Source organism: Oryctolagus cuniculus, chromosome 7, assembly GCF_051225735.1.
Source record: "Oryctolagus cuniculus isolate XC-2025 breed Fujian yellow rabbit chromosome 7, ASM5122573v1, whole genome shotgun sequence".
Lineage (NCBI taxonomy): Eukaryota > Metazoa > Chordata > Mammalia > Lagomorpha > Leporidae > Oryctolagus > Oryctolagus cuniculus.
In genome coordinates, this window is record NC_142873.1 from 4636026 (window position 1) to 4648215 (window position 12190).

Below are 12190 nucleotides of genomic sequence, written 5' to 3' on the forward strand. Positions count from 1 at the left end.
AGAGAGAGAGAGAGAACTCCCATCCCCTGATTCAATCCCCAAATGCCCTCAACAGCCAGAGTTGGGCCAGGCTGAGGCCAGGAGCCAGGAACTCCATCTGGGTCTGTCACGTACTTGAGCCAACACCTGCTGCCTCCCAAGGTGTGCGTTTGCAGGCAGCAGGGGCAGAAGTGGAGCAGGCGCTCAAACCCAGGCACTCCGGTAGGGGATGCGGGCGTCCCCAACCTCCCGCGGGGCTTCATCTCTGTGCCAGATGCCACTCCAGCACGCGTGCAATCTGAAAAACCAAACAAAAGCCCGGTTTTGTTTCATTCATGCCAAAGGCAGGTGCTGAATATTAAGGAAATACTTGGATGTTTAAAGCAATTGAATCATTGTAGTTGTCTAAGAAAAGGCTAACAGTGCACTTTGTAATCTGGACAGAATGAAATATAACACATCGGCCGGTGCCGTGGCTCACTAGGCTAATCCTCCAGTCCCAGTTGCTCCTCTTCCAGGCCAGCTCTCTGCTGTGGCCAGGGAGTGCAGTGGAGGATGGCCCAAGTGCTTGGGCCCTGCACCCGCATGGGAGACCAGGAGGAAGCACCTGGCTCCTGGCTTTGGATCGGCACAGCGCCCGCCGTAGCAGCCATTTGTGGGGTGAACCAATGGAAGGAAGACCTTTCTCTCTCTCTCACTAACTCTGCCTGTCAAAAAAAAAAAAAAAAAAAGAAATATAACACATCAATTTCAGTTGAATACTTAAAAATACAATTTAAAAAAAACTTCCAAGAATCAGGCATTGTATTTGTTTTAATTATTTATTTATTTGAAAGGCAGAATGACAGAGAGGGAGAGAGACCTTCCATCTGCTGGTTTACCCTCTGGATGGCCACAACAGTCAAGGCTGGGCAAGGCTGCAGCCAGGAGCCAGGGGCTTCATCCAGGTCTCCCATGTGGGTGACAGGGGCCCAAGCGCTTGGACCATCCCCTGCTGCTTATTAGCAGGGAGCTGATCAGAAGCAGAGCAGCTGGGATTCAAACTGGTGTTCCAACATGAGATGAGTGTAGGGTAAGCAGTAAGTTAAATCAGTACACCACACGGCCAGCCCTGAGGGAATTAGATCCTTCACCCACGTTAAACCTTTAATTCTACTGACAGCCATTATGAGGTAAACATTTATTTACCTGCTATTTTACAAAGAATGAAACTGACACTAAGAGAGAAGAGTCCCTGTTTGCTAAGGGATTACATGCTTAAAAAACAGGTCTGTCTAGTGCCAAGTTCTCCGCCCATTATGCCATGCTACCCTCAGTTACTTTCAGAAATTCCCAATATGCTAGTGTGCTTTCAAAAAAGGTTAACTATTGTCTTTTGACGATGATAGTTTTAGCAAGGAATAGATGAGTTGTTCAGGTGATTTTTTTTTCTTTTATTATCCCATATTGCAGAATGAACTTGTATTTTTTTTTTTGGTGTCAAATTTTATGTTTTTATTTTTGGTACCTTAATTCCATCGTTAAAATTTTCTTGTTGCCCGGTTTTATTTCTATAAAATAATAACTTTCACTTTCAACATGGAAAGCTATGCTTTATTGTGAAGCAAAGGTAGTTAAAATTGCCAGCAGCATTAAATTGTTAACCTGAAAAAAGTTGCAGCATCAGCAGCATCACAGGACAGAGGTGAACAAACCGCAGCCGGTGCTTACAGATAAAACCTTGTTGGCGCACAGCTGCCCCGACGTGCTTAGCACCGCGACGACTTCCGTGCCGAATAACAGGACTGAAGGTTGCTTCCTAGACCGTGTCACCCACAGGACCCAGATGTGGACCGTCTGCACCTGTGCAGGAAGTTGCTCTAGATTAGGGGGCTCATTTTGAGTTGGGCATCTCCTAGAATGCCAGAAACTTCACTGGGAAATATACCAGAAAGTGTTTGCCTAACTGACGTTCTCACCTGACACGCATTCCCTCTTGTCTCTGCAGGTCCCAACCAAGAAGCTGAAGAAATATGAGAAGGAGTATCAGACCATGCGAGAGAGCCAGCTGCAGCAGGAGGACCCGATGGACAGATACAAGGTATGGGAGACGCCGCGCCCCGGCCAGAGCGCTCCTTTGTTTGCACCCTGAAGCAGCGGCTCTGGCGAGCTCCGTGGCCTCTGCTCCCGAGTGGCTCAGGTTACGCTAACTGTCCAGGTGTGCTTTCATTTTAGGATCCTCCCAAGTAGCCAACCGTAATATTTCTTTTCTTTCAGTTTGTATATTTGTAGGTAACGCCAGCTGTTGCATTTGTACTGAGAATCTTCATAAGAAGCTGAGAGAAGGAGAGGGAAAAGCAAAGAAAGTGGCTTTCTACTTTCAAAAATAAGAAAAAGAGAAAAATGGCAAAGTACTGTTTTAGCTGTGCATGGCCCCATCCACAGAGACTTTTAGAAGGTGAACTGTTGCAAGACTGGCACAAGGATGTTTCACACTTACCTATGTCTTTTGCAACTGTTAACAATACAAACTTACGTACTTGGAAGTAAAAATAAAAATCACGAAGGTATATCAAGCACAGTAATGGTGTTTATTGCAGCTCTTATTTCCACAAATTCATGAATGACAGCGGCATTTGGCTATAGGATGCGGTTTCAGAATCAGCGTGATTTCAGTGTAACGTCTTATTTAATTGTGGCATTTTTTTTTTAATGGGGCCATTCATGGAAATAGATCTCTGGAGTGCTAAGTAGCAGCACCGTGCCCAGGATTCGGTGTCAGGAAACACTGATTCCCAACTTATTTTTCCCAAGTGTAATATTATGCTCTCTCTGCAGCCTGTTTTAATTCTTCAGACTCAGCAGGTGCATAGCGGTTCCCTGTCTTTGCAGTCAGCACCCTAAGACAAGAGAACACTGTATTTTCAGCACTGGGAACCAGGGCCAGTGTGCTGCCTGAGAAAGTGCTGTGGTGGCGTTGCTAATGAAGTCACCCTTGGGGGCTGACTTCACTCCTGTAACTGCAGCCATCTTTATGAGGTCAGAAAGCCGGATATGGGCGGCACAGGCACGCTGTACGTCCTTGCTGCTGAATCGAATGGCCTGGGTTGCATGCAGAGGAGCATGGTGGGAGGAGTGTATGGGGTGTTGGCATCAGACGCACCTGAGTTCAGGAAAGAGCCTGGGATTCGGAACACGTCTGCCGCCACGCAGCATCTCGGTCTAGTCGTGGAGCTTCTTCCTCACCTGCACAGCATGTGGTGTGCGCAGTTCCGTGATGGGTTGCCGTGAGGGTGAGGGTTCTTGGATGCGAAAGACTCGGCCCATAGCTGGTGTTCATTAGACAGGTGTGACTGGTTTTATGAAGCACACCGTTAAGAATTACCCAAGAATGGCTAGAATAGTTTCAGCGTCTGTGGCTCTGCGCCTGCACCTTGCACTGGTCCTCCTCTGCAACTCAGCAGTCCACCATCATGTGTGTCCCCATGTGCAGAGCACTGGCTGAAGAGCCAAGGACAGAGTCCCACGCACTGCTGTGGGGGACACTTACACATAGAACAGAGAGCGTGCTCACAGGTGCCGGTGGAGGCTCACCCCCACCAGCACTGTGCCCTCAGAGGGACCAGCTGTAATGTAAGTCGTGTAGTGTGCCGCTGCAGACATGAGGGGCAGCCCTCATAAAGGTTAGCCCAGGGCCAAGGTGAGGCCCTCCTCCCGCTCTATCATTCTCATTTTTTCCCGCTGCCGCCACCGCCACCGTGAGTAGTCTGTGAAGAATGCCTTCCTGTTAGAAAGAGGGAACTGAGAGGTCAAACTTGTGCTGTTGAAATCAGGTTCCGCTGGCTTGCTGCGGCGCCCCAGATCCCTTGTCAAAGCAGGTAAGTGTAGATGGTAACATGCATGTGATTCTTAAAGCACTTCCAACATGTAAGATCATTAGTGTGCGGAATTTTACTGAGGGAGCAGAGTAGAAACGAAGCTGGTTTGGGCTTTCCTTTGACAACAGATGCTACTTCTGAGGGCTGTTCCCTCCTGCACGTACAAACCAGACGCCCTTTATTTCTGTTTCTTTGGGATGATTATCATAGCTTGTCCCTACAATGTCTAACTAATGTTTGTATCCTCTCGTAATACTGTCTAGGCATTTGTCCTGGTGATATTCTTGGCTTTAAAATGATTGTCCTCTAATTAGAATTACATTTTCAAAGTGGCTATTGACAACATAGTTTCCAGCCATCAACACATTTGATCTTTCAGATGAGATCAATATCTAGTTTAAGAGGCTAACTGTAGTTAGCTTAATTAATGCAGCAAAGTGTCTCAGAAAATACCTTGTAACATTTTCTAATTTTAATCCTGTCAAGAATAAGATGTCTGTGCTGGAACGAGCATGTTACAATTCATAGATCTTGACTTGGGAGCCCAGTTCACATAGACTCTTGTGAGTCACTCCGAAGATATCTGAGGGCACTCCGTGAAAACTGGCACCATTTCAGTAAAAACCCCTCCTCAGCCTTTAGAATCCACACTGTTTAAAATGCCACTTCTAGGGGCTGGCATTGTGGCACAGTGGGTTAAGCCATCGCCTGCAACGCCAGCATCCCATATAGGTGCCAGTTTGGTTCATGTCCCAGCTACTCCATGTCCGATCTAGCTCCCTGCTGCTGTGCCTGGGGAAGCAACAGAGGATGACCCAGGTGCCTGGGCTCCTGCACCCATGTGGGAGACCCGAATGAAGCTCCTGGCTTCAGCTTGGCCATTTGGGGAATGAACCAATGGACGGAAGATTCTCTCTCTCCCTCTTCCTCTCCCCTTCTACCTTCCTCTTTTCCTCCCTCTCTCCCTCCCCCTCTGTAACTCTACCTTTCAAATAAAAAAATCTTAAAATGTCAAGTCTACGTTGTAGCTGTCCATATGGCAAGAGACTTAAAAAGGTTGTGAGAATTAACAAAGCAAAAAGCCCAGAAATACCATACAGTAAGAGGCTCTAGGAGAGATTTCAGCTTGATTCCCTCTCTTGAGCATAGTGGCATTCATGAAAAGGCTGTGGCAGGAAAACCAGAGGTGACAGTAAAGACCCAGTCACGCAGAGCTGGCTCTCAGCACTCAGGCTTCTTGTTATCCACCTGAACCTGTGTGTGTCTGCTTTTATGGCGTATGTTCTCAGGATACACTCCTAGCACTGTCCTTACTTTTTCTCAGTTCTTAAATTTCAGTGAACTTCAAGAAAGAGATGAAGTACTGTTGGTATAAATTTATGTATTTAAACCCGAAGCATGATGCCAGTATTCCTGGAGTCAAGTGGTAGGGATCATTGCACAACGTTGTATATATACTAAAACCACTGACGTGTGCATTTTAGAAGCATGGTTTTCCATAGTATATGCATCGTACCCCCTCCCCCACCCCACAGAAACAAAGTGAAATAAAAACAAACACAAGCGGAAAGTCCCAGGAGGACTGGCATCTGGCTAATCATCTCCCTTTCGTGAACTCCCAGCCAAACCAGAGATACCTGTGTGGAAGCCGTGCTTGACGGACAGGGACCGTCTGCCACATGGAGCTAATGATTGACAGCTGATCCTGTCCGTACCCAAAGGCCAGCCCTAGTATGCTCAGTCCTAGTGATGCCTCTTGATTTCCAGATAGAATATACGTTGAACATACGCATGATGCACACACACTCATGCATGCACACACATGTATGGATATAACTAGGTAATGCATCTGTTTGCATTTGAAACTCAGTGAACCCCATAGTGACTGCTTAAGGATGAGGAATGCCCAGCCTGTACAAAGGGCCACAAAATCATCTGGTGTGGCCCTGTCAAGGCAGCAGCAGACAGAACTTGAAGTTCAGTGCAGCTGTAGCAAGCTAATTTTGAAGTGGATAAGCTGTGGCCTGCAGAGGGCCTTTGACAGGGAAAAGGTTCCCCATCCACCTCTGGTAGCCTCTGGGGTGCTCCTTTACCTTCCTGACTACATCCGAAGAATCAGAAAGCAAACTTTATTATAAGAAGAAGGTGGAACATTTTTTCTAAATCTCGACCATCTTTCTTAACTTGGACCTAGCCAGATTTGCTTAATATCCTTTGTCAACTCTGATATTTTGTTTGTCAGTTTATTCGTGGATTCCAGATGAGCTGAACTGGAGGGTAGAGATTTGACCGCAGAGTTACATGAACTATGTTTTCGTGCAAGTCCCTAGAGGTTCCACTGTACTGGGTATGTGGAGCCGTGTTAGTACAGTTTAAAAGTAGGAAGCAAGCCCCTAGGAAGCCGTTGGCCTTGTTTCCATCCCAAGGAGGTGGATTGCCTTCATCGTGGGCAGGTTCTCTAGTGACGTCGCCGTCGATGGACTTTCTAGAGAACGGCAGCCTTCACCTACCTTTGGAGAGTAATGCGCTTTCCTCTTTTAATTAAAGAACTGACTTCGCAAATGTAGGTTAAACCTTAAAAAACACAGCCAATTAATTAAATGCAGTGAATCTCCCAAAGCGTAATGAAGGGTACCTGTCTGGATGGAGAATCCCAGGAAGACTTCGAAATGCTTAAACTCTCGGATGTGGAACATAGATGGTGTTATAAATACAGAAGTCCTGATTGAAGTCACTTATCCATGTTCAGTATAATTACGTTTAGGATGTTGAACTTTTGTGAGATTGGTGACTGTGATTTTTTTTTTAGAAGAATGGAATGTAAATAGAAAAAATGGTTTCTCTAAGTATACGCACTTTTTCTTGTGCACAGAAATTTTCTTAGAGCAGCTGTTCTTACATAAAGTTTAAATGAAGCTACTTAAGTATGCTGGGTAAATAATACAAACTATCAGAAGTGAAGCTTCATTGTGCTTGTATTGTGCCAACTGTATACACCTACTGAAATGATTTAGAACAATAATCAATACAATAATAATTAAATAATTTTTAACCTGACAAGTGAAGAAATTTGAACTATGCTAATTTCTCCTCTGTGAAGGGGGAAGATTGTTTTTTCCTCCACTGTGTCGAGCCCTTCATTATTCAGGGAAATCAAGATAAGTGTGTCCATCTCTGAAAAGTGTTTTCTCAGCCATGGAAATAAGCTTACTACTTTTCATTTTCCCATATCGCAGAGGTTGTTGTTGGCTCTTGGAAATGTTTCTGTTGTGAAAAATGTGATTTTAGTGAATAGTACTAGACAAGAGGATGGTTTCTATCTGCCGTGATAATGATAAACTTCAAGAGGCTGCCACTTCCCTTTTTAGCTTGGATTGCCCAGTTAATTCACTGTTATCGGACGCTCGTATGGAGCACGGAGAAGCCCATGCCCTCATCGTGCTTCTCAAGCCGAGTGGCAAAACAGGAGAAGGTGCCTTCTGGCCATGCTGCGTTGCTGACCCGGTTCCCTTTAAACCTCGGGGGAGCTGTCAGTGTGGGGCACAGTGCACATCTCTAGGTGCATTTATTTCATGATCTTCATAATTCTCAAGAACAGTTAACGTGTTTGCAAAGCTTTATTTCCTGTTACAGTATTACTAAGAAAATGATACACGGCCCAAACAGGTTTCTAGAGCATGGGTCACCCATTTTGCTGGTTGCACATTGCATGTGTGTGTGAAAGTAGAGCCAGAGTCTGCAGTGCTGTGGCAGCGCCAGGTTCTGTAAAGGAGATTGTCATGAACCGCAGCTGCACCTCTGTGTACGTAGGTCTGTGGCTGCTTCTGCACGACGGCGGCCCAGTGGAGTCATTTCTCCAAAGCATACAGTGTTCACTGTCAGCCTGTTTGCATTTCAGGTTTGCTGGCCCTGTGCTTGGAGCGTGATCTCAGGTGGTTTTCTTAAATGCTAAAAGGAATGTGGTCTGTTTTGCCAGCTGTCAGTTATTACTTGCAAGATTTTGTTGCTAGTTTGACGTTTAAAAAGTTTAAAGTTTCTACCAGAAAGATCAAGTTGGATAGAATGGTGAAGGAGTAGCGCATAAGACAGTTTCAGATACCCAGGTTTTCCTCTCAAATCTTCATTTAAAGAGGAAATATACATTTGAACATTTCACCAGTAGGCATTTTTCTTTGTATGTCAAAAAAAAAAAAAAAACCTGCTGAAAATTTTAAAATGATGATTGTTAACTCTTTTAAAAGAGGTAGCTCAAAGAAAATAAGGGAGAGTTGAGTGTGTTGTTGCTAGCAAAATTGCACTGTCTCTTTTAGGAAAAATATTTTTTCCTGACTCCTGAATGTCTTTAAAAACATGTGCCAAGAATTCATCCTAGCAGCAGAAAACACACCCAAAACACTGAGCCAGGGTTTATAAAGCCGCCTCCTATCCGGTCACTTCTTCCTTTAGAGCTGCATCTGTGTTCTCTCCACTGCCAGTTCACATTTCTCTGGTTTCTCATCTTGGAATTAATGACATCCACCCACCAACCCTTGGACTGCTTCCCCAGGCTTCAACTCCCAGAATGCAGTGAGACCAGGAGCAGTTTTTCTTCTGCCTTTCTCTGCCCAGCGATTTCATTCCTTTGCCTGAAGACGAACTGTTTGGCAAGTTTCGAACTTGTCAGATGAGGAAGTGCCTTCCACCCACCTTTAATAACCACCGTGTCAACAACTCACACTGGGGTTGCTTCCAGTCCTGCGTGCAGCACCTCAGTGTCTCGCACGCTGCGAATAGCGGTGTGGGGGGAGGAGTTTGAGTGTCGCGAGTCTTCCTGAGTTGAGACTTGCCCACTGGCTGCTCAAGTACACTTTGTTCTGTTCAATGTTCACAGTCCAAGAGGGAACTTAGAGTACAGGACACTCTAAGGAAAAACCAAATAGCATTAACAGATACCTGTGTTTGTCATTGCCATCTCTTCAGTACATCAGTAGGTGTGCAATTTCATTGGATATTCCTTTTTTTTTTTTCAATTGTCTTTGTACCTATGATTGAAAACGGTAGTTGGTCTTTGACTTTTGAGGAGGTAAGTTGTTGTTTTTTTTTTTTAAATCTGTGTGTGTCTGTAACGTCAGTGTCTGTCTCTTTGAAAAATGCAGTATCCTCCTCCCAAAAGTTACTAACCAAACTTTCTCAGCTGCGCACCGGCCATGCCAGAGGAGAGAGGGAGCTAACAGAGACCGTGGTTGTCTGCTTTTTGTTCAGACGCTGTCCGGGTGTGAGGTGGAGTCCCTTGCAGGCCGTGCGATGGGAGCTTTAGGAGGGTGGGGGCAGCGTCTCGTGTCTTCTCTCTGAAGGCCTGGGAAGCAGTTTGCCTGTTTCTTTCACAGGCTCTGAGCGCTCAGCACATCTGCGCGTGCAAACTTCACCACACGCGAGTGTCTCAGGCCAGCGGGGCTGACTTTGCCAGCGTCTCCAGATGACCCAAGCGAGGGTAGAGCACCTTTCCAAGCCCACCACAACCAGCTTAGCTTCTCCGTTTTAGTATAAAAGCAAACTTCTTGCACTGGTCAGTTCTGAGAACAGGTTTGGCTCCTTGGGAAGGGGCAGAGAGAACAGCCGCGTGGCTTCGTCTGTGTCACCCTTGCTCAGGGTGGGCAGGTCTCAGCTGTGTCTCCCGGCAGCGCTCCCGGGCGCCGGAGGCCTCCCAGGGCTCCCTCCCGCCCCTGCACTCGGGCTGCGGAGGACGATACTGCATTTCTGGCCGGTGGCTTGCTTCCCCCATCTGTGAGTGCAGAGCAGGTCTGACACTCTCCACTGTACTGCTTGCTTTGCAGCCACTCAGCTGGAGCTTCTTGCTAGAGGGAGAGCCAGCAGGTGCCCCCACCCCTCCCGGCCCCCTCCCCGCCAGGCGATGTTGCTTTGTAAGGCCCTTAGACACAAGATTGCCCATCCAGTCTTTCCCCCATCTGGTCTCTACCCCTTTAGCCCTGTGTCTTAAGGAGGGGCTGGATTGCAGCGGTCGCTGTAACGAGAGGTTAGCAGTCAGAATCTCAGCCGGGCTTCATTTCTTTCTTATGTTGTAATCCATCAGCTGTTTGGCTCTGAGAAGTAGTGAAGTAGCTGCCTGGAACTTATACAAATACTTAACGAAAGTACTTTTCCATGAACGTCATGTGACTTTACCTGCAAGTTGTTTCGACACTGTCCTCAGCCCGTGCTGCCTGTAACCTGAAAAACTGGGAGCCGCAGCATTCTCGCTGTGCCCGACGAGTGTGACATAAATAATAGCTGAAGGAGCCCTTGTCCCTCGGAGTTCTACAAGGGGGCTTTCAGTTGGCATGGGACGCTTAGCTCGGGAACGGATGCTGAAGCCGTCTTGTCTTGTTCTCTTGAGATCTATCCAGAAATGAGAAAAATCTCTTGTCCGGAGCAGTCTGCATTGTGAAACATGTTGTGTTAAAACTGCTGGGAGGGGCTGCTCTTTCCTGAGAGGGAGGAAACTCGCTGAAGAAGTTTTTGAAACCGTTTTTGCTTTTAAATATAAGTTTTCTACAAGTATGTAAGTTGTTTCTATGAAAAAGAAGTAGTAGATCTATCGGGAATAGACTTTCTAGCTCCTACTGGAGACTGGGTTACTTTGGCAAAGACGGAAAGGTTCAACTGAGAAGCCCTGGCAGATAGAGATGAAAGAGAGACACATAGATAGATGACACACAATGTTGATATATCTATTTATTGTTGTCTTTTAAAAATATTTCCAAGTTTTGGCTGGTGCCGCAGCTCACTAGGCTAATCCTCCACATAGCGGCGCCGGCACACCGGGTTCTAGTCCCGGTCGGGGTGCCGGATTCTGTCCCGGTTGCCCCTCTTCCAGGCCAGCCCTCTGCTGTGGCCAGGGAGTGCAGTGGAGGATGGCCCAGGTGCTTGGGCCCTGCACCCCATGGGAGACCAGGAGAAGCACCTGGCTCTGGGCTTCGGATCAGCGCGGTGCGCCGGCCGCAGCGCTCCAGCTGCAGTGGCCATTGGAGGGTGAACCAATGGCAAAAGGAAGACCTTTCTCTCTGTCTCTTTCTCTCACTGTCCACTCTGCCTGTCAAAAAATAAATAAATAAAAATTTAAAAAAATATTTCCAAGTTTTGTAAATGACTAAATGTAATAGTTTTGTTACGAAGTTTGCTAAAAGAATTTCATTTCCACTGGAAGTGATATAATGCCAAAATGAGAAAAAGGATTGTAAGTTCACTTCTGTTAGAAGTTCCTATTCCACTCAACACCACACTGAATCCAGGATACAGGACAGTGTAACCCCTTGCCCAGGTATTCCTGAGAAGAAAGTGTAGCTACTTGTAGTCACAACTTGTACTCAGCTAACTCTGCCTGTCGCCTCCATCTCTGCAAGCATGATAAATGTGCAGACTATTTAAGCAACACCGTTACAAATTTATTCTGTGTTCAGTTGCACAAAACTTGGGAACCTGTTAAAAGAACAAAGACAGCAATAAAAAGAATCTGCTACCCCTCGATAATATCTGTTGCTTATATTGTTATAAAAATGGGATTTTTCACTTTTTCATCTTTTTTTCTAGAAGGTAAAATAAGCATTTCCTCTATTATTATTTTACTCCGATATCTTAATGCTGCCTGAAGCTCTATCACGAGTTGATTTCAAGTATTTATTTCAAAATGTATTGAAGTGAGCATAAATGTTGACCTAGCAGTTAAGACATTCATGTCCCATGATGCAAGTGCCAGGGTTCAGTTCTGGCCCCAGCTGCCCATCCCAGGCCCTGGGGGCTGCAGCTGGTGGCTTAGAGGGTTTGGGTCCCTGCCACGCATCTGGGAGACCTGGGTTGAGTTCCTAGCTCCCGGCGTCAGCCTGGCTGTCGTGGGCGTCTGGGAAGTGAACCAACAGGTGGGAGCTCTGTCTCCATCTGTCTGCCTGTCAAGTGAAAAACAGAAAATGTAAGTGATTTTGGCTGGTTTTCACATTTTGTAGTGCACATCTTTTTTGGAAGGATGTTTGGACATTCCCCCAGTGTGTCTCAGTCTGCCGTTTCAGACGGGCGCAGTAGCTGCTTACGGCCGAAGTGCAGGGCCGTCCTTAAATTTCTCAGCTGGCCTTCCCTGTTCATGGACCCTCTCTCTGCCTCCCTGGAAGTCTCAGGCTTTGCCCTGACCATCTATTTTTTAGCTCTTCTCAAATAAATAAATATATAAATAAACAACATAGAGATTAGGCTTCTTCTTTCTGCATAACAAAAGCGGGTTGTGCCACAGAAGGTAAAGGAACTCCACCCCACCCAGTGTGCGGTGATGCGCTGTCTTCCAAAACCCGCGTTTGTCTTCTGCTGCGTCTGAGTTTTTGCCACCCTTG

General features: G+C 46.4%; 1 protein-coding gene across 7 annotated transcripts in view; it reads left to right on the forward strand.

Annotated features, from left to right (window-relative positions):
- The window catches only part of RABGAP1L (RAB GTPase activating protein 1 like), a 788382-nt gene that overhangs the window by 755504 nt on the left and 20688 nt on the right, over positions 1-12190 (forward strand). For 4 of the 7 annotated variants that reach the window (XM_070077147.2, XM_089299425.1, XM_070077148.2 and 1 more), the window contains one exon: positions 1967-2059. In XM_070077147.2, coding sequence (XP_069933248.1) covers positions 1967-2059 — 93 coding nt within the window. Of the gene's footprint in view, positions 1-1966; positions 2060-2235; positions 2540-12190 lie in introns of those variants that run through there. The other 3 variants (XM_070077152.2, XM_070077153.2, XM_070077154.2) reach the window with 1 other exon arrangement.